The sequence below is a fragment of the Hordeum vulgare genome, chromosome 3H, assembly GCF_904849725.1.
Source record: "Hordeum vulgare subsp. vulgare chromosome 3H, MorexV3_pseudomolecules_assembly, whole genome shotgun sequence".
Lineage (NCBI taxonomy): Eukaryota > Viridiplantae > Streptophyta > Magnoliopsida > Poales > Poaceae > Hordeum > Hordeum vulgare.
Genome location: NC_058520.1, coordinates 261,285,738 through 261,313,258, shown reverse-complemented (window position 1 = coordinate 261,313,258; position 27,521 = coordinate 261,285,738). Strand labels below are relative to the sequence as shown.

Genomic DNA, 27,521 nt, shown 5'->3' with positions numbered 1-27,521 from the left:
TCTTATTTCACTCATGGGGTAGAGAATGTGGGATCAGATGACAAACTGAAGGTGGTGTTCCATTTTCTGTCTCTACAACAATACGATCTTACATTCAATACATTCATTCATCAGCAAACAAATCCCCACAAAACAAAATTTCTTGCCGATGCTTGGCACACGGTTAGAGGCATGGGGAGGGGATCTCACCAGATGATGAGTTCCTGCCGGAGGAGGGGATACGATGAGGGGAACAAGGGTTAGGCGCCTTTGTGTGGCCATAAGGAGTCGCCGTTGCCGCGCCATAACCTCAGGGTTCCCCGTGTGAGCTATGGAGGCCCGCCTCCACCTGCAAGTACTTCGCTCCGCCGCGCCTTATCCGCACGCCGCCGTCGTTCTACATCGAGCAGACGCATCATCCCCAGTCACTGTAGTTGTCGCGCTGATTTGATCCAGAAGCTATGCTCAAGCGCCGAAACGGGGCAGCAAGCGGGCAAAGGTACGACCGCGGAGGCGGGTGGGTTGAGATCGACAACAGTGATGGTTGAGGTCGGCCGCGGCGGCGAGTGGTGTGACAACGGCTTGGGCACACACCAGGGTGGACCAGGATCGACGCGATGCGCTCGAGCGCCTCAACGTGGGAAGTAAGGGGGGAGAGGTACGGTCGCGAAGGCGGGTGAGTTGAGATCGGCAGCAGCGGCGGTTGAGGTCGGCCGCGACGGCGAGTGGTGTGGCGGCGGCCTGGGCACAAGTCAGGGTGGTCCAGGTTCGACGGGAGGAGGCGATGCGTATGGATATAATTTTTGCAGCGAATCGTTTTTTCCTTTTGAGTTGCAGATAAATGATAGAGCACGGGTTGAATAACAAAAATTACACGGGCTTTTCATAAAAATACCGCGGTGAGTTTTTCGACGGAAGCAATAACATCTTTATTATTAGGGGTATATATATAGATGTATAGTTGCTGGGGTCGGTAAAGCAAACGAACACAAAATATTCGCGAAAACGAGAGGGGGCAAAGGGGAAAGGCGACGCCTCAAGGCCGCAAGAAGCGAAGGCGAAGAAAGGCCTCGGGGCAGCTCGTCCATGGTGGTTAGGGTTTCGCAGCCTGCGTCCTCGACCAACTGACGAAGCGACCCAGCGGAACAGAGGCTCCTTCGCCCCCTAGGCGTCAGGGCGGCTCCGCTATCTCTAGGGCGGCTCCGGAAGGCGGCGGTGGGAACCGCGGCGCGATGGGGGAGCAGCGGGAGGCGGAGGCTTCGGCTTCGGCTTCGGCTTCGGCTTCGGCGGTAGCGCACAGCAGCAACATGCAGGTGGGGTCTCCGCACTTCTCGGTTGCTATACAGGGTTCTCGAAGCTTCTATCGTTGGTGAACTAGATGTGTAGATCCACTTAGCGGCTGGTTGTTAGCCTTGCCTGGGTGGGCGTGGTTGCGTGTTGCGATTAACTCGCTGTTGCTTGAATACGTCACGCGGATGGATAGGGGAGGTAGGAAGTTCATTGAAGCAGCACATGCCCTAGATCCAAGTTTAATGCTTTAGCATCGGACAGTTTTGTGTTCTATCCGGGGCTGGGTTACTTTATCCCTAACGCGGAAGGAAAATTACTCTGGTGATGATGACGATGAGGAAATGGAGGCATCGTGTTTTGCTCAGCTCAAAGTCTGCCATGTGTGCTAAACTAACTACATATGCTTAACTGTAGAGCTACTCTACCTGACGTTCTTCAAGTGAAATTGGTGCTGCTAAGAGAGAAGTCTCAGCCTCATGTAATTGGCCTAATCTGGGTCTCCAGCAGAAAGAATTTGCATATTTAAACAAAGAGGTTTATTTATTATCTACTGTTGGTATTTGAGACTGAAAACAATGCAACAAACAGTCACTCTTTTCTGTTTGTATCCTGGACCAAAACAAGGCCACACATAATCACTGCCCTAGCCATCACCATAGCCGTACTGGCCTTAAGATTCAAATTGCATGTAAGATGAAGGTTCTGCAGAAGTGTGTCTGCACTGGGTTCTGGGAGGCTTATATTTAATATATTACATGGCAAACATTTAGGGTGTGTTTGGTTGGAGGGATAGGCTAGGGTGGTTGTGGGTATCCCCAACCAGGTGGCTGGGGATAGCCCTTTTTTTTGTTTGGTTGTAAGGGTAGGGTTATCCTTTTTTTGTTTGGCTAGGGTGGTTGGGAGGATGGATAACCAGGTGGCTGGGAAAACCGCGCCGGCCGCATCCCGCGTCGGCCGTGCCCGCGACGGCCACCTCCCGCGACGGCCGCGCCCGCGCTGGCTGCCTCCCGCGACGGCCGCGCCCGCCGCCCTCCCGCGCCGGCCACCTCCCGCGCCGGCCGCCTCCCGCGTCGGCCGCGCCCGCGCCGGCCGCCTCCCGCGTCGGCCGCGCCCGCGCCGGCCACCTCCCGCGCCGGCCGCGCCGGTCGCCTCCCGCCCTGCCGCGCCGGCTGCCCCAGAGTGGTTGCCACCGCCCGCCCGTTTTTGGTGGTTGGCCACATCCCTTTTTTTTGAGAATATTCCCAGCATCTGGTTGACTCTGTCCCTCCTCGCCCCAGATCCAAACGCATGGCAACCACAGAAAAAAGTGGTTATCCCTGTCCCTGGGAGGATATCCCTCCAACCAAACACACCCTTAGAATGGTATGAATATTTGTAAGTCAGTTTTGAGGATCATCATTGTTTGTTTGATGAAGAACTCTCAACTAAGCACTGGATGAGTCGTTGCCTTTGAATTAGTTATTGGCGCCTTGTTGGTGGCACTGGTTATAGTAGGGAGCTCAACTTTAAGGGATATTTAGATCAAACTGTACAACATCTACTAGCAGGCTTCTTCCACATAAATTTGTTTTGCTCACTTCTTCAATATGAAGGGTGGACCTGGTGATGTATCAGAGTCCCTCCACTTGTGGCCTCGAGGTCCTTGGTTTGAACCAGCCTCCTTCAGGATTATTATGCAAGGGTAAGCCTGTCTAGAATTTGCCTTCCCCAGAACCCACCTTGTGTGGGATAAAAAGATAAATATGTGTGGGAGCACTGGGTACAGCCCCTTTTTCACTTCAATATGTGTTTGCCCTACAAAGATAAATATGTCGGCATCACGGGGTAAGCTGCTAACCAATTTGTTGAAGAACTTAGCATCGCTTGAGCTTTTGCTAGTGTCAAGTTTGAGTACTTATTTTTTCCGAAGCTGTTCTCTAGTTCCATATCATGCCAATCGTGCTCCAACAATCCTTACTAAATTGACAAGTAAAGCATATGCCACAATTTTTCGAAGGTATTAGATGAGGAGCACATGATTCAGATTCAGTTATTTACTAGCTAAATTACTCATGTGTTTCCAGGGGGACATACATATTCTAGTGGTTCAACCCCAATTGTGTCCGACATATACCTTACACCCACCATATTCTAGATTTTTGTAGGATTTGATTTGACTTGAGTATGGTTAGGAGAACGCAAGGAAAGTTTTGATGAAGTTGAAGTTCTGGTAAAATTTGATTTGATTTAGGTATGGGTAGGGGAAGACAAGGAAAGTTTTGATTTAGTTGAGGTTTTGATAAGATTTGAGTTGATTTGACAGAGTTAATGCAGGGTGTGATTTTGGGTGGAGGGATGAAACCTGAATCCCAAATGATGTAGGGAAACCCCTTCAATAGTAGAGATTTTATTTGGAGAAGACCACACTTAATACTTGTGTCCTAAGGCTTTAAGCACTAAATTCAGTTGAGTAATCTGCACCGACAACAACCTATATCCTTGTTCTGACGAAGGTCGTCTTCGGACGATGAAAAGAATATATGGCTTGCTATTCTTCAGGGAGAAGTAGTCACTAAACAAAATATCGTTCTTGGTAGCTTGTAAGGAAAAATTAGGTTGTTTTAGTTGCATGGTATATCATCCCAAAGATCTGCCTAAAAGAGGTCATCATATTATTCCCGATCATGATTGGGCAATTGATCCTAACTTCTGTACATATCTAATTGCTTCGAAACATACCTCCACCAGGTATGATTTGCTAGTTGAAGCATGTTAATTACAACAACAACAAAGTCTTTCAGCCCAAACAAGTTGGGGTGGGCTAGAGTTGAAATCCATAAGATCTTGAAACCAAGTCATGGTTCTGACAATGCACCCTTGTCTACGGCGAGTTCTTTGGTGATATTCCAGTCCGTCAGATCTCTCTTTACGAACTCCTCCCATGTCAACTCTGGTCTACCCCAACCTCTCTTGACATTGTTAGCACACTTTAACTGTCCGCTATGCACTGGTGCTTCAGGAGGCTTGTGTATATGTCCAAACCATCTCAGACGATGTTGGACAAGCTTTTCTTCAATCGGTGCTACCACAACTCTTTTCACATCTTATTTACCAAAATAGTTCATTTCCACTACCTGTATTAGCTTAACATGGACACATGCCACATCATCAAAGGCCCACCACAACATGCATGAGAATTATTTTTCATTATTAGTTGATCCCCACTAATTATATTTATTTATTTCAACATGCACACATAATCCATGCACACATGTTACCTCATCAAATGCTCACCAACATGCATGAAAAAACCCCATCATATTAAACTACCTATATTCAATAAATATTTTTAACTATACAATAATGCGTAATATGTAATGTGTATATTTATTTTTCCTGCATATGTTATTAATCCAAATGTTTCATACAACTAAATCCTATTGAAATATATTGCAACATATTCCTTGTTGCATCACCACGATATCATCTAGTATATCATCATTCCGGACCCGATCCTTTCTTGTGTGGCCACATATCCATCTCAACATGCGCATCTCTGCTACATCTAACTGTTGGACATGTCGCCTTTTAGTAGGCTATCATTCAAAGCCATGCAACATTGCACGTCAAATTGCCGTTTTAAAGAACCTTCCTTTTAGCTTTTGTGGCACTTTCTTGTCATAGAGGATGCCAGAAGCTTGGCTCCCCTTCATCCATCTGGTTTTGATCGATGGCTCAAATCTTCAATGATATCACCATCCTTTTACAGGTTAAATTCAAATATCGAGATGTGTCCTTTTGAGGTACAACATGCTCATCAAGGCTACACCTCCTTCTCGTGCTAGTATTGAAACTGCACCTCATGTAGTCAGTTTTAGTTCTACTAAGCGTAAAACCTTTCGATTCCAAAGTCTGTCTGCGGAGCTCTAACTTCCTATTAACCCCCGTCGGACTATCCTTAACTAGCACCACATCATCCACCATGGGATAGCTCCTTCTATATTACCTCATCCGTCACCAAAGCAAAAAGATAAGGGGTCAAAGTTGACCCTCGGCGGAGTCCTATTTTAACCGAAAAGTCATCAGTGTCGCCATCACTTGTTCAAACACTTGTGACAACATTATAGTACATGTCCTTGATGAGGGTAATGTACTTTATTGGGACTTTGTGTTTCTCCAAGGCCCACCACATGACATTTCGCGTTACCTTATGGCAGGCCTTCTTCAAGTCGATGAACACCATATGCATATTCTTTTACTCCCTGTATCTCTCCATAAATTATCATAAAGAAAATGGCTTCCATGGTTGACCTCCTAGGCATGAAACCAAACTGATTTTTGCTCGCGCTTGTCATTCTTCTTAAGCAGTGCTTAATGGCTCTTTCCCATAGGTTCATTGTTTGGCTCATCAGCTTAATTCCGCGGTAATTAGTACAACTTTGAACACCCCTTTCTTCTGGCGTCTTGTTTGACAGAAAAATGAGGTTGAAAAATGAGGTTGAAAAGCTTAGTTAGTCAATACTATTGCTATATCTCCAAGGCCTCTCCACACCTCAATGGTGACACAAATCAAATTAGTACAACATTAGTTAGTCATACTATTGCTATGTCCCCAAGGCCTCTCCACACCTCAATGGGGATCAAATCAAATTAGTACAAATCTTAGCCAAAGAAAACTTACCAAGGTTATGCCGTGCCAGTAGAACTAGCCCTATGTTGGTGCAAGTACTTCTATGCGTTCCTTTAGATAATTTTAGCAACTGGTTCTCAAGGAGCATCATTGGTTTACGTAATGTGGCAGTCTCTTCTAGTAGAAGAGAACACCGTTTGGCATGTTGAGAGCATTATACAGAACATCTTGTAGTACTTGCTCTGCTAGTCAAGGGGTGATGATGGTGATAACTGTGTGCTGTTATTCATTTGCACTTCAATAATTCCTGATCAGCCGAGTCAGTCAAATCATATATACTGTGATAGGTTGCAAGTATTAATTGATCCAACATTGCATTCATTGCATCAATCTATCACAGTGATGCCTAGCAAAAGCAAAGCAAATTGGTGTTCTGCAAATCTACAAACAGTTCTAATTGGCTAGTGAGATTGCATTGTACTTACAGTCTTTGGTGATTCCTGGCTTTAATAGTAACAGGGAGAGGAAAAAGAATACAAGCGTACTCAGATTGATGCTAAAATTTGGCTTGCAAGTTCAGTAACTGGTTGGCTACCAAATTGTCTCTGCAGCAAACCAAGCATGCTCTACATGTCTGATGTCTCTATAGGTAGTTCTTATGGAAACATATGAACTGGATTCAGCGTCTAAAATTTATGGCTCACTAACAACCAAGTTGTTCATATACTTCACACATTAGCAAAACATCGATGGACATGATTTGCCCATCATCACACCCAAGGGCTATATATATATATTAATTATTAAGAACACATCTATTAATGATATTTCAGAGAAATATATATCTGTATTTAGTTGATTAAGTCTTCTCCAACTCCAATAAGAATGCAAATAAGTAGGAAGTAAACAATTAAAGTTCTGATTGCTCTTCATCCACTGCAACTTCAGTCTGAAGCCGCTGAAGGATCGAATTGGTTACACTTGGGGCACACTTTAGTCCCAGCACTGGATACTTTAAGCAAATGTGCTTTAACTCATGGATACGGCAAAAAGCCTAAGGTATCCAGCCAGATACTACCTAATATGATAAGCAAATGTGTTTTAACTTGTGGATTTTTTAAGCAAATGTGCTTTAATTTGTGGATATGGCAAAAAGCCTCCATCCCTCAAACAGTACTTTTATGGGCAGTATCTTTTCCGTTTCAATCTTCATTATTTTCACATTATATAAATATGGTATCAATGTCTCGTAATTGTAATTGTTCCAGCGTGTGAAAGTGTACCGTTTGAGGGATGGAGGCAAATGGGATGATCAGGGCACAGGGCACGTTGCTATTGACTACATTGAGGTATGAGTCAGTATGTTGCTTTCGACAACGTATGGATCAAGTATGCATGAAAACTTTATCTTATAGTATATGGTTCTGTACAGTTAAATTTTATGCTTTGTTCACTATCTATTTTCTCTACTCGTTGTTGGGTAAATTTAGTCTGTTTGGTGTACTTTTGATTTTCTGTCCAAAATTTGCAAAGCCTACCCAAAGTAGGAAAGACTGAGCAGCTTATTGTGGCTTCACTCCTTTGCTTCCCCAAAGGATTAATCGAGAGCTGCTAGCATTCCTTCCTTAGTTTTATATGGTTTCCAACATCTTTTAAACTATATGAACGAACTCACACAACTACCGGTGAGCTGTTTTGTCTAGCACAACAAATTGGATCTGTGTTATATACTTATAGTCTAAAAAGCACGGATACAGCGACACGGACACGGTGACACGCATACGGGGACACGGGATACGGCAATTTCCAAAAACAGCCCATCGGGGACACGGCGAGTATATATAAACATAAATAAAAATATGTCATGTAATATAGAGTTGAGGACAAAAAAATGAGAAAAGAAATACTGCCCCATTTGTTGTCTCCTATTTCAAGTGCTTGATTGATCATTCAGCCAGATCCATGTCACTGCAACTTGCAAAACACATCGAATAATAGTCTAGTATCGGATCCACAGCACCACATACAGGTTGTCATCCTTCACTCTCACCCACGGATGATTGCCTATCAGCAGTGGCTCCGCTCCCAGATGCAACGTTCCCTAACATGAACCACCAATAATTCAATCACCAGTTCACATGGGGAAGCAACAAGCAAGCAGCAGCAGGGCAGCAGCACATGAACAGCACGGGGAAGCAACAAGCAAGCAGCAGCAGCACATGAACAGCACGGGGAAGCAACTAGCGAGTAGAAGCAGCAGCAAGGGTAGACGAACGGGGGATGCGCAGCAGCAGCTCAACAAAAAATCGATTCAAATTGATCAAGGAGGTAGAGATACCTGCTCCAGCATGGTCGTCGTTGGGAGGAGAGGCTACTGCACTTGGGGGACGACGGTGGGCCGGTAGTCGAGTCCAGGCGGCGGTGACTCCATACGTCGACAGCGGCGACTCCATACGGCGACGGAGGCGGCAGCGGCGAGTGCAGAAGGTGGGAAACCCTATTTTGTGGTGTTGCCTTCTGTGGCGCCCGTGAGTGCGACCTGCCTTCGATACTCGATAGGGATTCCTATCAGGCCGAGGCATAATTGGGCCTCCCGAGTCCCATACGTGTCCCACCCGTGTCCAGCCTTTTTTTTAATTCGTATTTCGGAGAATACGGCGGGATACATGTGTCCGACCGTATCCGGCCGTGTCGCAGTATCTGACACGGGGATTCGGCAACTTCTGCCGTGTCCATGCTTTTTAGCTTATAGTTACCTAGTACACCCTCTGTTCAGTTTTATATGGCTTGTATTTATTGAAAAAACTTTGACCATTAATTGATCAACAAAATATTACTTATATGCTACAAAAAGTATATTATTGGATTCACATTCAAAAGAAGTTTCAAGCAGTGCATATAACTCATATTTTGTTAGTCAAATTAATGGCCAAAGTTTTTCTTAAATTGTGTCTGGGCCTTATAAACTCAAAACGGGAGTATGCTGTTAACACATCTAGTGGTGGTGATTTATCAAACAGTAAGCCGTGGTTAATATAGTGTAGATGCATTGTCCTGCTGTTTGGCACCATGGTGTTCTGTTAATATGCCATCAGGAAACTTAGTCATAAGTATCCAGTTTGTAAGCTTCCATTTTTTTTAATGTTAACTGGGTCAATTGTGGGTCGATTCCAGGGTTCAAAAGAACCCGGTTTGACTGTGTTGGATGAAGAAGACAACGAAACATTGCTTGTCCACAATATTACATCTGAAGATATCTACAGAAAGCAAGAAGGTGAGCAATTGCACTCCTTATCTGTTTTGAACGAACCATTTATATCGTTACGTGACGTGCTATGCCTTCTCTTTATTAGAAACAATCATATCATGGAGGGATCCAGAAGCAGCAACAGAATTAGCATTGAGTTTTCAGGAGGCTGCAGGGTGCTCCTACATATGGTAGTTCAAGAAAAGGAACCTTAGTGTAACTATTGCTTTTCTTTAATTAATATTATTGCTTACTGATGTCTTATTTTGTATTCCTGGTGATTCTCTGCAGGGATAACATCTGTGATATTCAGAGAAACCTTCAGTTTAGTAACCTTGGTGGTGAGTTGCTTAAAGCTTTGCTGTTGTTCATATTATTCCTCCACTGTCTTACTTTAATGTCCTGCAGGTATTGAAGTTGGTCCTCGTCCAGCTTCAGAACATCTAGAAGCCTCTAGAGTATTGCATTCACACGGTAGATCCATTTTGCTAAATATGTGTTACACTGCTTAAATATGTGTTACACTGCTTGGTATTATGTTAGTATAGAGTACTTCATCATCATCGTAATCTAAATCAGGCGCCATCTCAGTAGAACCAGTAACCAGTTGCCAGACTCGGTTTCTCCATGTTAGTTTGACAGTTAGAAGCATGCTTCCATTGCTCTTATTAAATATTGGGAGGACTTGCTCACATATGATTGGAAGCCCTAAAATGTAGTTCATGTATCAGTCATATTAGCCGCCTTGTACTTATACCTGTAACCATAGCATTTACGGTATTGTCAATGCAGTCAAAGGTGGAAAACACACAGGGCACACTATGTCCTTAAATAGACCGGGGTGCATGTGAGTGTAGCATGCAAGGGTGTTCAAGAGACATCAAGGGCATAAATGAAAAAGAACCTCCTTTTAAGAGCTCGTCTGGATGCACACTTACCTGAATTGCTCCCGTCAGATTGTAAGGGTTTTAGTTCAAATTCCCTATCAGAAGGGACTGAGTTGGATTACAGGAAAGCCCTCATCCCAGTTTTCTTGGAGAAAATTCCCAATATTTACAGTCGTAGCTTTCCACTGTCAATTCCTGAAGTGGCCACTGAATCCACTAAAGCTTGAGAGTTAGTGCCATCCTACTGTCTTATCGGGCCTCATTTGTCGAGGACCTTTTGTTTCCTTGGTTTCTTCTCGATTTCTGTTAGCTACTCTATTATACACTGAAAGCTCACCGTTGCTGACAAACATGCTGTGGCAGGCCTTGCTGTGTAGCTGTGCACCTGGTGTTCCCCAGATAGCAGTGTGTTTCTAACCCTGGATTTCCTTGCAGAAGAGTCCTTCCGTTCTGTTAACGGTGAACTGAGGGAACTTCCACCTGTTGATTTGTCCAATCTTCCTTTGATTTTGAAGGTCAACTTTATTTTCTGCTCTTCTCATATAAAATTATTGTTCCCAGTTCTATCTATCATGTGCAAAGCAACATTTATTCCCTTCTTTTGGGTTTTAATACTTCATGTTCTCTTTCCAACAGTTCATTGTGACAGTAGTAACTTGAGTGCTTATCTTGTATTGTGGGGGATAGTTTTTTGCCTGATCATGTTTTGGGGACGTCAAAAAAGGGATCCTATCACTATCAACTAATTTCTTACGACCTAGGATAATAAGCTGATGAGCTTGGTCTTACTTCACCCTAAACGAAAGAAGACTTCCATATCCAAGTTTAGCTCAGACGTAGCTGCCTTCTTTACGGGCGTGAAGAATTGTCAAACCAAAATACTCATTAAGCATAAGCATTAGCTCTCCCTGAAAAGGAGGTGATGTTTCATATTTGATGAATATACATGTCTAGTATTCTATCTTGAAGTCTTTGCTTGTTGTTCTGGCTATTGAGTCATCCACTAATGCGGGGGCCAAAGCTTTATTTCCTTATCTTCAGATCTAATTGTTGATGTTTGCCATTAGTATTGTTGATATTTGCCATAACTAAGAGCAGGACAGTTCGCCTGCCTATTGAAGACATTTTTGATGACACAAAGTCTAAAAACACCACCCTCTTTATTATATTAATCTGTCTAATGGTTTTCGGTTATGCTCTTGTATGACTTGTACTTTCTGCTGCAAAAAGGTCTATTTACTGTTACAATACCGCTGATGAAATTCTGCAGACTATATTGGAGGGTGGCATTACAGATCAAATGCGGGTGGCTGAGTTGATAACACAAGATGTAAGTATCTAGTATTTGGGTGTGGCATGGTCCCATGTACCATAATTTTTTTATCTCATTAGTGTGTACCAATTTTCTTGGTATAACAAATATTTCATTTAATCGTTAACGTGAAACTCATTTTTGCTCCCTGGGAAGAATTGTGGGGTTGGGAAGCCCACCTTCTGTGAGAAAATCCTATAAAGGGATTAGTCTGCCGCCTTCTTGTTGATTAATAAATCACCTCTTCTTGTGTTACATGACCCATTTGTGCTGTGTGCGGCATTTTTATTACGTAACTAACTACACTGCTTTACCTGTTTAAAGGGCACTTTTGGCGCAATTGTAGTTTGTTGTTAGGTTGGCTACCAATGGAAGTGGCCGAGTTTGAGATTTAAGATGAAATGATTTCACTTGAAGTTCTTTCAGAATAATTTGTGTGATGATCTGTTCTGCCGATGGACAGCGGTGCGTGGAAGCTTGCTATCCATGTGCCAGAACCGTGAGTTGGTCGCGAGATCTTATGGGTTTCACCTCTAGCCTATCCCAACTTGTTTGGGACTAAAGGCTTTGTTGTTGTTGTTGTTATCTGTTCTGCCGATTATTCTTGCACAGTAGCAATATCCCAAGGGACTTTCTGATTTATGGTCTAAGCAGTATTTTGATGTAGGAAACTGGTGTTTTGGATCTGCTTTATTCCATCTTTACCTCTTTATCTTTACCTATATTAATAAAGCACCTATTGCTTCTGTGGTACGTCATTAAAATTGCCCCAGTGAAGTGAAGCGAGGCGCTGGGGGGGGGGGGGGGTTCACTGGTTGAGCGCTAAAGCGTAAAGTGCGGCGACGCCTTAGACAGACTCTGAACCTAATGGGCAGTAGAATAGAGTACCATTTAGTGAGACATACATACCTTGATTCTAATCCACCAGTGAGCACATATGCATTAGTAGCCATTATTCTAATCCATCCACTAAGCAGTAAGCAACTAGCCAACTGCTATAAGAGGGGCAGCAGCAGCAGAGGAGCTGTGCATAGCATAACACATAAAAGAGTAGGAAAGGCATGAGAAGCTGGTGCAGATCTGAGCATGGACGAAAGAGCAAATGGAGGGGAAGGGAGAGAAGAGAGCTCAGAAGCTGGTGCAGATCTGAGGAGGAAGCTGTTGCCAGAGGAGAGAGGAGAGAGCTGAAAGCCTGGAGATTTGCACACTCTGGTTTTGGTTCTCTCTTTCTTTCCCCTTCTGTAACTGTTTCACATGTGAGCCCGGTTTTCCCTCCCTTGTGTTCCAGCCCAGGCCTTTTTCCTGCCAGAAATCTTTGTTACCCTGCTTGGCAAGTCTAAGGCATCCTCTCTGCACTAAGGCATCCTTCTTGCTGACATCGGTTGCTATTTGTCGACATAGTCAATAACAACAACAGCAACAACAACAACAAAGCCTTTAGTCCCAAACAAGTTGGGGTAGGCTAGAGGTGAAACCCATCAGATCTCGCGACCAACTCATGGTTATGGCACATGGGTAGCAAGCTTCCACGCACCCCTGTCCATGGCTAGTTCTTTGGTGATACTCCAGTCCTTCAAATCTCTCTTTACGGACTCCTCCCATGTCAAGTTCGGTCTATTCCAGCCTCTTTTGATATTACCAGCACGCTTTAGCCTCCGCTATGCACTGGGGCTTCTGGAGGCCAGCGCTGAATATGCCCAAACCATCTCAGATGATGTTGGACAAGCTTCTCTTCAATCGGTGCTACCCAACTCTTATCTCGTATATCATCATTCCGGACAAGGTCCTTCCTTGTGTGGCTACACATCCATCTCAACATGCGCATCTCCGCCACACCTAACTGTTGCACATGTCGCCTTTTAGTCGGCCAACACTCAGCGCCATACAACATTGCGGGTCAAACTGCCGTCCTATAGAACTTGCCTTTTAGCTTTTGTGACACTCGTCACAGTGAACGCCAGAAGCTTGGCGCCACTTCATCCATCCTACTTTCATTCGATGATTCACATCTTCATCGATATCCCCGTTCTTCTGCAGCATTGAGCCCAAATACCGAAAGGTGTCCTTCTGAGGCACACCGGCCCATCAAGGCTAACCTCCTCCTCCTCATGCCTAGCAGTACTGAAACCGCACCTCATGTACTCGGTTTTGGTTCTACTAAGTCTAAAACCTTTTGATTCCAAGGTTTGTCTCCATAGCTAACTTCCTATTGACCCCCTTTCGACTACCGTCAACTAGCACCACATCATCGGCAAAGAGCACACACCATGGGATATCTTCTTGTATATCCCTTGTGACCTCATCCATCACCAAGGCAAAAAGATAAGGGCTTAAGGCTGACCCCTGGCGTGGTCCTATTTTAATCGGGAAGTCATCATTGTCGTGGTCACTTGTTCGAACACTTATCACAACATTATCGTACAAGTCCTTTATGAGGGTAATGTACTTTGCTGGGACTTTGTGTTTCTCCAAGGCCCATCGCATGACATTCCGTGGTATCTTATCATATGCCTTCTCCAAGTCAATAAACACCATATGCAAGTCCTCTTGCTCCCTGTATCTCTCCATAAGTTGTCATACCAAGAAAATGCCTTCCATGGTCGATCTCCTAGGCATGAAACCAAACTAATTTTTGGTCACGCTTTTCATTCTTCTTAAGCGGTGCTCAATGACTCTCCCATCGCTTCATTGTATCGCTCATCAACTTAATTCCACGGTAATTAGTACAAACTCTGAACATCCTCCTTGTTCTTGAAGATTGGTACTAATATACTCCGTCTCCATTCTTCTGGCATCTTGTTTGCCCGAAAAATGAGGTTGAAAAGCTTGGTTAGCCATACTATCGCTATGTCCCCAAGGCCTCTCCACACCTCAATGGGGGTACAATTAGGGCCCATCGCCTTGCCCCCCTTTCATCCACTTTAAAGCCTCCTTGACCTCCGACTCCTGGATTCGCCACACAAAACGCTTGCTAGTATCATCAGAGGAGTCATCCAGTTCAATGGTAGAGTATCCCCATTGAATAACTTGTCGAAGTACTCCCGCCATCTATGCTTAATCTCATCCTTCACGAGGACCTGGTTTGCTCCGTCCTTGATGCATTTGACTTGGTCAACATCCCTTGCCTTACTTCTCTCGGATCTTGGCCATCCTATAGATGTCCCTTTCCCTTCCGTCGTGTCTAACCGTTGGTAGAGGCTCTCAAATGCCCGACCCCTTGCTTCACTCACAACTCGCTTTGCAACCTTCTTTGCCATCCTGTACTTCTCCATGTTGTCCGCACTCCTATCCAGGTATAGGCGTCTGGAACAATCTTTCTTCTCCTTGATAGCCTTCTGGACGTCATCATTCCACCACTAGGTATCTTTAGCTTCGCTTCTACTTCCTTTGGACACTCCAAACTCCTTTGAGGCCACTTTACGAATGCAAGTCGCCATCTTCATCCACATATTGTCCGCATCACCTCCTTCCTCCCAAGGGCCCTCCTTAATGACTCTCTCCTTGAATGCGTGAGCTACCTCCCCCTTGAGCTTCCACCACTTCGTTCTAGCGACGCTTGTCCACCTAGACATGAATCCGGAAGCGGAAGTCAACAACCACCAGCTTATGCTGAGGGAGAACACTCTCTCTAGGTATCACATTACAATCTAGGCATGCATGCCTGTCTTCTCTTCTTGAGAGGATGACATCAATCTGGCTAGAGTGTTGACCACTACTAAAAGTCACTAGATGTGATTCTCTCTTCTGAAAGAGGGTATTAGCTATGATCATGTCGTAGGCTAGAGCAAAGCTTAAGACATCTCCTTCTTGATTCCTGATGTCATAGCCAAAGCCCCCATGCACCCCTTCAAAACCTGTGTTAGATGTGCCCACTTGGCATTGAGATCTCCTCCTATGAAGAGCCTCTCGTCAACCGGTGCACTCCTAACCACGTCCTCGAGATCTTCCCCGAACTCCCTCTTGGCGTTCTCATTGTGGCCTACTTGCGGGGCATACATGCTGATAATGTTGAGAACCAAGTCCCCAACTACCAACTTGACCAGGTTAATCCGGTCCCCACATCTCTTGACGTCTACCACTCCATACTTGAGGCTCTTGTTGATTAAGATGCCTACTCCGTTTCTGTTTGCAGCCGTCCCTGTGTACCACAACTTGAAGCCGGTTTCCTCCACCTCCTTCGCCTTTTGCCCCCTCCATTTTGTCTCTTGGACGCAAAGGATATCAACACCTCTCCTCATCGTTGTATCAACTAACTCCCGGAGCTTACCTGTCAGGGACCCTACGTTCCAACTACCTAAGCGAATCCTCCTAGGCTCGGCTAGCTTCCTTACCCTTCGCACTCGTCGAGTCAAATGCGAAGACCCTTGCTCATTTTCCACTACACCCGGGCGTCGATGTAGCGCTCCACTAAGGATGCGACAACCCAATCCTTGCTCACTTGCCACCGTATCCAGATCAAGATATGGCGCCCCACCAGGGGGGTGACGGCCTGGCCCTTGCCCATTTAACACCACACCCGGGTTCCGATGTGGCGCGTCGCTGAGAGGATTACGCCCGAACGAAAATCTTTTGGGTTTCATCTCCATAAGAGTGGCTGAGTTTTGATGTTGGCTCGCCAAGCCTAAAACAACCCTCCTCCTTTACCCGGGCTTGGGACCGGCTATGTTGAGACAACATAGGCGTAGTTCACCATAGTCAATAACATTAGCCTGAAATGTATCAGAATTCAGAACATAAAACTTAGAAGAAGCACTATGAGATGCGTGGAAATGATAATTCATTCTCTCTTTCTTGGATATGATTATTCACAGCCCAACATGAAGTCTTACACTAATCAAGTTACAAATTCTCATTGTTTCAGCGTGATTTTTTCCCCAAGCTGCTGGACATTTTTAGAATGTGTGAGGATTTGGAGAATTTAGATGATCTCCACATGATATTCAAATTAGTCAGGGGAATCAGTAAGTACATATCAGTATTGGAATGCACTCAGTAGAATATTTTGGACTGCTATTTATTGTCATTTTCATTGTGCAGTATTGCTGAACAGCCCATCGATCTTTGAGAAGATTTTCTCTGATGAGTTTATTCTTGACATCATAGGCGCCCTTGAATGTATGATTTCTCCTCCAGTCCTTTGTTTCTTCCTGTTTCTCCCATAACTTCTACATATCATGAAATAATATATGATTGGTTTTGATTGATAGCCTGTGAGGTTGCTTCATTTTTTCTACTAATTTTAGTGAATTATAACTTGTACAGATGATCCAGAGGTTGCTAAAGTGCAAAAGCATCGCATTTTTCTGAAGGATCATGTAGTTTTCAAAGAGGTGTGCTGATCTTTATACTCCTTAGCTATCCTGAAATAATATATATTTAGTATAAGCTTGTTCATTCTACAGGCCATACCTATTAAAAACATTTCTGTGGTTTCGAGGATACATCAAACATACAGAATAGGCTATCTAAAGGTCAGTCACAGTTCTCACTTGATTTGTTACATGATGGAATTTTGTGGAAAATTGATACTGCTTTGTTTCACATGTTTTAAAATCGTGCTCATTTTGGTATCTGCAGGATGTTATATTACCCCGAATATTAGACGATGCCACTCTGGCTAGTCTTAACACGATGATACACACGAACAATGCCACTGTTAGTATTTCAGCCTTCACCTAGTGTTGACGCGTCGTCATCAATTTCTTTATTCTTTGTCACATATAAGTGAATAATCTGTCTGTAGGTTATTTCCTTACTGAAGGATGATGCTTGCTTTATCCAAGAGTTATTCTCTAGGATGAGATCACTAAATATTTCTATGGAATCGAAAAGAGAATTGGTGAGACATTCTTATCTTCTGTTAGACGAGTTTATGGCGTCATCACATTAAGTATCCTTTTCATTATCTGATCTATCTATTCATAGAGGTTATTATCAATTCCTTCACATAGTGTCATTGCTACAGAGGAATTTAGTTTGGGTACTGTAAAATGTAGCCGACTGATACGATTTTCCCCGTGAGTTAAGAGGAATATAGCTGTTGCAGTTTCTGGAATGTGGACTTGGAAGTACTTAATGCTCCGTGTCTGACAATGCTAATAGTGTTTCTGGTGTTTGCAGGTCCTGTTCTTGCATGAGTTCTGCACTCTTAGTAAGAGTTTGCCGCTTGTACAACAACTACGACTATTTCGGTACATACTTGTTTTCTTTCTTATTTTTCGTCCTATGCCCTCTAGCTAGACCACACAAGCCATAATAACACAACGCCTCCAGACATACCAAAAATTCAAATATGCAAACATGATGCATGGCTATTTCTTATATCTCTTGCAAAACTTAACATAGTTTTTTGTGTGTGTGTGCATGATCTTGATTCTAAAACACAATCTCAAATAGGTCTCGTGTAAGCTCTGTTAGCTGTACAATTGCTGTTAAACTGTGTGGCTTGCGGTACGCAGCTCAAACCAAAGGATAGTTATGCCAATATCATACGTAGCTCAATCCCTGGTTAAGTTCTTCGTAAGCTTTTGGTATTCAATTCCATGAGCACACTGCACCTGCTCATTGCATGACACTGATGTACTGTATAATCACCAGTAGTACCGCACAGTAGGATATCTGGACTTGCACATCAGTAGGGATTGGGAGGAAAGTAGAGGTTAGAGGATGAATGGAGGAGTGGATGAGAATAGGCAGACTAATGTTACATTGCTTATTAGTTCGGTCGTTTTTAATTATTACTCAAATGAGGAGGGCACTCTGTCCTTGTTGTAGTATTTGTCTTAACACGCCTACTTAAGATCATTTTTTTTATCGTGTCACTTATGCATATAGGCTGTACCTGTAAACATAGTGCATCCACTGCTTGACTTTGCTCGAGTAATATGTGCTTCTAAACAGGACATCCGCTGCTGCTTTGATGTCTGAAGTTTTGACCCTCTTATCCTGTCTTCTTTTGTAATAGAGCATATGATACTGGTATACCTGAGGTGGGTGGTGCCGTTTATGCGCTCTTTGGCATCCCAGTGCTTCACTTTGCTATCTTTTAGCTTCAGATTTGCTAAAGGATATCTTGTACTAGGTACAACAGGGGCCTATGATTCACGTTATCCATATTTTCATCTAAAGTGCACGGGTACGGGTATTGACATCGGGCCAATACCGATAAAAATACGTCATTTTCGAAACCAGTATGTGGATATGTTTGGCTACTTTAAGTCTTAAAATAAAAAGGAAGTATGTATAGTTGCTAGGATCAGCGGATTATCTTGTTGTTTGCTCTTTTTCCTAAGCATACCGAAACAACTCCAACCTCCAATCTTAGGACTTTCGAAACATAGATCTGATCTGGGCTTCCAATCATTGTTTGTAAGGCGTCTCTAAGGCGTCGCTTAGGTGGCACTTGGGCGTCAGGCGCTCCCAGGTAGCAAGGCGTCGAGCTCGCGTTAGACACCAGAGAAAGGCGTCTGCCTTAGTTGTTAGGGTGTACAAATTGTCTGCCTGGGCATTGTCCTCCGCGCCTTGGACAAAATAGAGACCTTAGGCAGGGGAAACCAGGGGTTCAGACGGGAAAGATGCCTCGCGGCAAAGATTGCCTCGCTGCTAACTGGTACAAGGAGGGGAGAGAGAATTGGAAACACTTTCCAATCCACGAGAGGGAGATGTGTCTCTCTTCTCTGGACTTCTTGTGGCAGCGGAGGAAGAGGAAGTAGAAGCGCAGCACTACAGGAACGCGCCGCCGACCCCCCACCATTGCCCCTACCAGGTGAGCTGCCGCTACCGCTGGATGAGCCGCCAGCTAGGCCGGGAGGGCGGGGACGGAATGGATTGACTGAGAGGCATCGCAGCTAGGGTTGGAAGATAACTGGGCTGGGCCGTAACAGAATCGATTCTGGGAGTATGCATCATGTTATGTATCAGTACTAATAAACAGAGTTATTTTTGTTGTTTTAATGTCGGATACACATAGGATATATCAGAAGAGTATCTGTACCGGATACAGATTCATTACTTGCCTGGCGTATCCGTGTTTTTGAGATGTTTATTAATGTTCTCTGTGCATGCGGGGCCATTCTGTAATCAATTTTGAAGACGAAGCTGCTGCTTTTTTTCTTTCAAAATGTTACTTACCTGCAAACTTTTATTGAACTGTAGGATTTGCTACTAGAAATTTGTTAGCTAACTATTTATTTTCTTCAGGGATCTTTCAGGTGAAGGTGTATTTGAAATTGTATCTGATGTGTTGCAGAGTGAAGACAGAAAAATTGTTTCGGCTGGGTACTTATCAAGCTCTTTTGAGTCATCCTCTCATTGTTGATGCAGCCTTTTCTCTTTTGAACTCTTTGCATTTCATTTGACAATTGCAGGACGGATATCGTTATTCTTTTTCTTAATCAGGACCCTAATCTATTGAGGTCATATATTGTCCAGCAAGAAGGAAATGCTCTTCTTGGACTTTTGGTAAGTTGCAGTTACTCTGAGGTCTGCACTACTGTATGCAGTAATTAATATGCTCAGGGTGTTTACGACCTTATGTTGTAGCTAGTTTTCTTTCCAACTATGTCATGTGCTAAACTTGTTGAAGTTCTGGAGGCTGGTGACTGCAAATAAGGCACTTTCCCTCATCTGGCCGCCAGCAGGCGCTAGCCCTGGCATAATTAGAGTGGCTATGCGGCTTTATTTTGCACCTTTTGACTAGTTCATCGGTGAAGTATAAATGGGTATGTGGTATCCCTTTTGTTACAATATATGTGGATTGCACTAGTCTTTTCCATCAGTTCGTACTTTTGGTTGCGTTGGCTAGTGCATGAAGCTTAACATGGTATCGGAGCTAAGGTCTTGAGTTCAAGTCCTGACTTTCGCAATTTATTAAAAATTGCTGGTAGCCCCCCTTTGTGTCCACGTAGAGGCCTCTTGAGTCATACGTGAGTTTCGCGCGCCGTCGCTCTTTTCCGGTTGCACGTGTTGACTCGTCTTCCCCGTCACACGTGAGAGGGGGTGTTATAGTATATGTGGATTGCACTAGTCTTTTCCATCAGTTCGTACTTTTGGTTGCGTTGGCTAGTGCATGAAGCTTAGCACCTTTTACATGGAAGACTTGACGCCGAAGAAACTAATCCCTAATTGAAAGGAAACTAATCTCAAGGCAACTCCAATTCATCTACCAAACTTTGTGCCCAAAAAGCCATCCCCAAAACTTTAGTCCTAAAAGCTCTTGGGTTTTTGGAGGCTGCATTCTAACCCATCGCCAAAACTTAGTTCCCAATAAAATTTCTTTGCATTAAATTCAAAGGTCAACAACATACGTGAGCTGTTGAACCGGTATGGCCCATCTCCTCTCTGGCCCATAAGGCTCAAATCCATATGTGTGCTGATCTAGAAGAGGAGGAGCAAGATGCTGTCTGGAAGACAGCGACAGCACACACACACAAGAATACTGCTGGTACGTACCCCCCCTCGTTCTACATGGTAACAGATTAGGGGGAGGTGTAGTCGCTCTGGACGGCCGACGGGAAGAGGGAAGGCTGCGGGGCAGCTGTGCTCCATGACACCAAATTTTCTTCTACAAACACACATGATGGTGATCTTCACAAACTGGCACAATCAGGATCACTATAGCCATCTACCTCCAGATGTCAACTGGTTGTAACCAGAACCCTTTTCCTGGAGCCCCCTTCCAAGTATCTCAAGATTATGTGCATTGTATCAAGATGCCCACTCTTTGGTTCATGCACGAGACGGTGGTTACGGCAGGCGCCGAGGCTGGGATTTCTCGTGGGAGGTGGCTCGGGTTGTTTGGCGGTGGTTGTTTGGAGGAGGAAAGTCCTTCCGAGCAGAACTAGGGTTTGGGGAGGGGATTCGGAGGAGGCGGTCGTGGCCAATATATTTGGATGGGATGGCATTTTTTTGTGCCAACCCAAAATCTTTTTGGGACATACCCATGTTTTGAGGTTGGCAAGTCCCAAAAAAACACCTTTTGGGGGTCTTGAAGACTTTTTTGGGCATTGACTAGAGTTGCTCTTCTTTCTGTCTCTAATTTCCTAATAAGATCCCAATCTCTATCTGATTTCATGAGACAAGGAGCATTGTGCTACAGTACCACACGCTGCATTGTACCGCATATAACTTGGACTAGGGACTTGGTCCACACCCATGACATGCTATATGCACTTAGTATTTCGCACATACTTTGCCCTGTACTGCAAGCCTGGAAGAAATTATGAACCAAACTGTGTTTATCTAGTAAAAATTCAATTTTACACCCATCAACTCCCACGTGTCCAAATTTCACCAGCAGCTTTGATACTGCTTACTCTCATCCTCGGGCTATCAGAATAGCTACCTCCACTCCCTTCTTACCCCAAAACAGAAGTCATGTTGGGGCTTTTGGTTGACATGGAATCTAAGTTCCCCCAAAATATACAAACCACTCTGACCCACATGTCATTAAGCGAGTAAAAACTTGTCCACAGTCATGAGTATGTCCTTCCTCTTTTCCATCTCTCCTTCTCAAGCTGGACTTAGCTGTCTCAGCTCAACTTGTGCCAGTCCTCGCCACTGATCCCCGCCTCTTCTCTTCTCACTCCATTGATGGACCTGTGTTATTTCTCCATCCTTTTCCCATCAGTCTATGCATCCTGAGACAAACCATTTTGCTACCTCTGATGCTATGCAAGTTGAAATCAGTGATTTCAGGCTAAGGGGGCATTTCTTCTAAGGATTTGTTTGGTTCCTGTCATTGAGTGGAACGGCACGGGTCGGTTCCGTCCCTAGGACCCATTCCTGTGTTTAGATCATCGAAGAAACCGGAACCAACCGATTCCAGAGAATGGCATATTCCCTGTTTATGCCGTTTCGACGGTCTCTCGAAATCGAGTAGACCACGCGGAACCGCACGCCCCCACGGCCTCCTTCCTTCGTTACACAGACCACTGCATCAGCAAGAAGCTGCCGCCACCGGGGAGCTGCGGCCCGCGGCCGTCGCGCTTTGAGCATGTGTCGCTGGGAGCCGTGGTCATGTGACGTCGGGAGCGTCGCATCCAGCCGTCTGGCGCACTTGAGCACACACCATTGGGAGCCACGGTCGTGGGCCGCCTAGCATGGTCCGTTGGGAGCCACGGCTTGTACGCGGCGGAGACGGCTTGGGCGCGCCGACCGGCGTTGTGGTGTGCAAGGGCGCTGGATCCGCCCAGCTTCATCGTGAGGGACAGGATGGATGTGGGTGGGAGGAAGCCCGAGGCGAGCTCCAGCCTCCCTACGTCCTCCTATTAAGCTAGCATGGTCATCGTGCTTTGGTGGTCGATGCCTGTTCTGGGATGGTGTTGGCGTTGTAGGCAGCAACAATTTCAGATTAACTGTGGTTGCTAATTCAGACTTGAGATTTACTGCAGCAAGTTCAGATTCACTGAGGCAGCACCAAGTTCAGCTGTCCAGGGGATGGTGATCCTTGTTTGGTGAGGAAAGGAGACGGAGGTAACTTTGGCGTTCTGTCCCTAGGAACCATTCCATCCTACATCGTTCTCTTCTAGCTAAACACCAAGATGGAATCATTCCATTCCTTAGGAACGGAACGGTTCCATGACGTTCCACTTGATCCTGAAACCAAACACACCATAATAGTCTCAGGATGCAGGCTAAATGGTTTTGAATTCAAGGGTGAATTAATAGATTTAGGTGGTACGTAAAGGGTGTAAATTGATAATTTTGAGGAATAGGCTTTAGATCAGGTTTGTAAGTACAGATCTTGTTTTTGTTCCAGAAAATTTCACCACACATCTTTGTGATTTTATCATATTAGCATTTGTTTCCTCATCGACAGTTTAACCACATTGCTATCTTCTCTAGAATATGTTCTACTAAATCCTTTAAAGGCTAATCACTAAATTTCAGGTTAAAGGAATGGTAACTGACTTTGGTGAGCAAATGCACTGTCAATTTCTGGAAATCCTCCGTATATTAATGGATTCTTTCACCATGTCTGGAGCACATGTAAGTTAATTTGTCAGCCAAAATAGGGTTAAGAAGTTATATGCTATCTTTACCCCTCAAGTTTCACTTGAAGATTCTCATCTGAAGTAGAAAAGTTTATCCACAGACAGCATATTTCTTGTACGATCATCACCACTTGCCAATGTTGCATCTTTGCATCTTCTGAGGTAGTGACTTGGTCTGAAGTGTCCCTCAAGTTTCACTTTGTTGTTATCTGAACTTGATGCTTTACATCTTTGCCGTTATGTTCAGTTCTTCCTTAGATGTAGTTTGCTGTCATTCTTCTGCATCTGCTCACCCTGATGTCGGCTCCAAGATATCCGAAATCTTCACCTATTTTTAACTAGGCTCAGTTGGTACTTACTCTTCTTTCCCCTTGGTGCAGAGAGACGTAATTATTGAGATTTTCTATGAAAGGCACCTTGACTATTTGGTTGATGTAATAGCATCCTCTTGTCCTCCGAAGAGTATTACGCGACCTAACTCAGCTGTCGTTGGTGGAAACACTGAAGTGCATCGTATCAAGCCAGAAATTCTGTTAAATGTCTGTGAACTATTATGCTTTTGTGTAATCCATCATCCCTATAGAATTAAGTAATGTCCCATCCGACTTTCTTACACCAACATACTGCTGTTCTCATCTCGTACACCTGCTAAATGAGTATAATCTTGTAGGTGCAACTTCCTTATGAACAATGCGATAGAGAAAATCCTTACCATGACTCGACGAAGTGAGAAGTTTTTGGTTGTTGCAGCTGTCAGGTTTATGCGCACTATTATATCCAGAAATGTGGGTAACAAAGTTCTTTTTGATTTCCTTTTGTGTTACTTGGGTTGTTGACGGCAGCAACTATTGGTAAATTGGAAGTTCCCTTCAGTTTACAAACTTTTGATATAGCTGTGGCATAGTCGGATCTTTTGATCTAGCAATTGAAATACTTCTGTTTGGTTCCCTAAGCAATTTGTGCTTGATGCATCATACATCTGACTTGTCCAGCAAAGATTATAGTGACTGGGTGTGCTTTACCTTTTACTACATATTATGTGCCCTCACATGTTTCCAATCCACAAAGATTATAGTCACAGGTTTGCATTTTACCTTTATTTATGTATAAAATGGGGCAATCGGTTGCGTGTCAAACTGTACTAATTTGTGTTGTGAGTCAGGCGCAAGCTTCTTGATATGCATTTGAATGCCACTTTGTATTTTCTTTGTAGGATGAACATCTTATTCGCCATGTTGTCAAGTTTAACTTGTTGAAACCAATAATTGATGCCTTTGTTGAAAATGGGGATAGATATAACATGCTACAATCTGGAGTACTCGAACTGTTGGAACACATACGGAAGGTATATTTCAAAACTTCTTGGAATAACTATGAATTGCAGTTTGCTCATTGGATTTCTTCTTGTGCAGGAAAATCTGAAACCTCTTGTTATTTATGTTACCGAGTCTTTCTCGGATCAACTTATGAAGTTTGAACACTTTGGAAGCATTCAGGCCTTCAAACTCAAGTATCAACAGGTTGAACATTCTCTTGTGCACCGTGTCATCTTGTTTTGACGCTGGACTGGGTATCTCACCACTGTCTCGTGGAAAAAGAATATGACAAGTGTACAAACCCCTAAGAATCGTGGATATCTCACCACTGTCTCGTGGAAAAAGAATATGACAAGTGTAAAAACCCCTAAGAATCGTGAACTAAAAGTTTGAAGAAAACTGGCTAAGATTTAATTCAAAATTTCCATGTTATTTTTTCCATGTGTGTGGTTGTTAAGGATGAGCAAATCCAACAGGTTGAACAAACAAGCTCTACTATAAACTATACAAACCATTCGAATTGAGCATGTAAATAATTTATTCTCATGATGTTACTAGTAGTATTTGTATTTGCATCAAGTCTCTTTTCATTTTGTTCATGCAAGTACTTGGAGAGTGCCGATATGAAATTAAGTGCTAGTGTGCCTGACATGAGAAAGAAGGCAGAAGGAAGAGGTCTTGAGAAGGAAGAGGAAGATTATTTCAACGAGAGGTATTCTGTGTTTTGCTTTGTCATAGATTGCTTATTTTGTTTGCAATATAGCTTTGCAGAATGTGCCATAGATGATGGTGCAATTTTTTGTTCCTAGTGACGAGGAAGATTCAGTAAGGCGGACTAAACATGCACACGGTGAACACAATGAAGAAAGCAAGGATGGTGTAGCCAATGGAAGTGAAGCTGATGACATATCCTCAAGGTATATTCTCTTCATACACAGTTTAAATGACTGTTGATTCCCATGGTGTACTTGTTCTATTGTTACATCAATTAGAAAATCTAGAGTAATATCATCGTCAAGAATTTGATTTTTTTTCTCGGGCGATGTAATTTATTTTGTTGATGCTGTTTCCTCATTTTTGTGCCCATCTTTGCAGGCCTAAATCCGGTGGGCTTGTGGACTATGCCGATGATGATGAGGATTTCAATCCGCCACCCAAGGAGCCTGATAGGCCTGTGGAGGATGATGAGCTCTTAACTATCTCCACAGTGAAGCGGAAATTAGTAAACACGGGGGATGGCAAACATGCAGAAGGGGAGGTTCGCAAGAGACAAAAGATTGAAACAAGGATTACTTGTGCCAAGATTTCTGCTTTGACTAGTCTGGCCAGCAAACACAAGGATTCACTTGCCTCAAGCTCACCAAGTTGCGAGGCCAATGGTGTTTTGGGGGAGCATGCTACACGTTCTGATGAGCATCAACATTCCACAGACACTGCAGAAACCTCACGGCAAGTTGGCGGTGATTGTATCAAAGCAATAGGCAGTTTGTCTAGTGAGAAGGCTGTAAATACCACCAAAACAAACGATTCAGAGCCCTATTCAGTGAGATGACAAATTGACAGGTCTTCTCCACACTGGCTTGCCCCAGGACAACCAACAGGAAGGAAGAACATGTTTTTGGCTCTGGAGAAGGTTGAATCTATTAGTCTCAAATCCGGAAGCATGATTCGAGGTGATGTAGATCACACTTCTCTGTAAATCTTGAATGAAATTGCAGCTACAATCACAGCCTGTAAAGTTATTCTTCCAGAAGGAAAGATATGAAACTGAGAATTGGCATGCCTTTCGGTTCAGCATTAATTGAGTCTTACTCCTGCTCATATATGTGTATATATATATGAGCTTATGGAGGAGCGGTGAATCTGCACTTTCTCCCGTATTTTTTCTAGGATCATTGGCTGAGATGTTGATGTTGTAAAACAATTGGGCAAGAATAGTTTCAGTTGAGAGTGATATTATCCATATCTTGATACAGTTGTAATTTTTGTAGTTTTGGCTGGATATACTTTGACTTGAATGAGTAATTAATTTATATGATAGAATAATTTATCCAAAAGATATGTTTTTGGTCTGGGATCTGTACATAGTAGATGATTATGATTATATTTTCGAGTGTAATGTTGTTAACCTTACATATTTAACCTTGTGTCCTGAACTTCTCTGGTTTATTCCTTTGTTGTTAACCTTATAAATTTGCTGAACATCTAGCAAATTAGCCTGGTCATTGTGTGAAATGTTTGCTACAATACTTTTTGGATAATTTTTGTCTTCTTCTTTCTGGACAAGTGAATGAACTATATATAAATTGTTCAGGGGCAATTTAAGTTGAGGCGTCTCAATGGTCTTGCTAAGATAATTGACATGTTATCATCTTCTGGCATATCATCTCAATGTTTTCCTTAATCCAACTATAGTACCTACCTGAAACTTTGCTTAAAAGTTGAATCGACTAAGTGCAACCTTAACAGAAAAGTTGAATCGACTAAGTGCAACCTTAACATAAGGATCAATATGAAGTTTGTCACAAAGCGGCTTAGTAATAGTAAAGACACCAGCGACGCAAATCGTTCGGTCTTGGGTGCCAATGCATCCGAATTGAAAAAGTAATTTAGCGAGAAGTGTCGAACATTTCTGGAACTTTCCATAACTTTTTGAAATCAAATATGATCAAGTGTTTCACAAATGAATAACTTTCCTGGTATTTGGTATTCCGAGTACAAAATGAAATTATATAGAAGTTGTTATTCCGATAATTCAATTCGGAACCCAAGTTGTTATTCCCATAATTCGAGCTCAGATGCCTGGTGAACAGTAAAAAAAAAGTAAATTCAAACATTTTTTTTTTGGTAAAAGATGTATGAGTGCGTGATGTTTGTGCCAAGTTTCA

At 43.5% G+C, this 27,521-nt stretch overlaps 1 protein-coding gene across 2 annotated transcripts; it reads left to right on the top strand.

The window, feature by feature from the left end:
• The first annotated feature begins 966 nt into the window (after window positions 1–966).
• LOC123443640 (serine/threonine-protein phosphatase 4 regulatory subunit 3B) lies at window positions 967–26,690 on the top strand. 2 transcript variants are annotated; one of them, XM_045120115.1, is made up of 26 exons: window positions 967–1,292; window positions 6,827–6,964; window positions 7,147–7,227; window positions 9,053–9,152; window positions 9,232–9,316; window positions 9,417–9,466; window positions 9,534–9,599; window positions 10,448–10,527; window positions 11,283–11,342; window positions 16,186–16,285; window positions 16,362–16,439; window positions 16,587–16,654; window positions 16,727–16,795; window positions 16,902–16,979; window positions 17,068–17,163; window positions 17,445–17,515; window positions 19,524–19,601; window positions 19,691–19,784; window positions 23,214–23,312; window positions 23,698–23,906; window positions 23,988–24,102; window positions 24,531–24,662; window positions 24,730–24,837; window positions 25,239–25,345; window positions 25,443–25,550; window positions 25,729–26,690. In XM_045120115.1, the coding sequence occupies exons 1-26, from the start codon at window positions 1,212–1,214 to the stop codon at window positions 26,183–26,185; spliced, it is 2,808 nt and encodes a 935-aa protein (XP_044976050.1). In that variant the 5' UTR covers window positions 967–1,211; the 3' UTR covers window positions 26,186–26,690. The 2 variants fall into 2 exon arrangements, with proteins under 2 accessions (XP_044976050.1, XP_044976051.1); XM_045120116.1 differs by lacking the exon at window positions 6,827–6,964.
• Window positions 26,691–27,521: the final 831 nt, after the last annotated feature.

What these genes read in the sequence shown, in the direction of transcription:
- LOC123443640 (XM_045120115.1), top strand. Translation starts at nt 1,212, where the DNA reads ATGGGGGAGCAGCGGGAGGCGGAGGCTTCGGCTTCGGCTTCGGCTTCG. An exon ending in TGGAATCGAAAAGAGAATTG is followed by an intron (nt 17,164 to 17,444) that starts GTGAGACATTCT and finishes TGGTGTTTGCAG; the next exon opens with GTCCTGTTCTTGCATGAGTT. An exon ending in GAAGATTATTTCAACGAGAG is followed by an intron (nt 25,346 to 25,442) that starts GTATTCTGTGTT and finishes TTTTGTTCCTAG; the next exon opens with TGACGAGGAAGATTCAGTAA.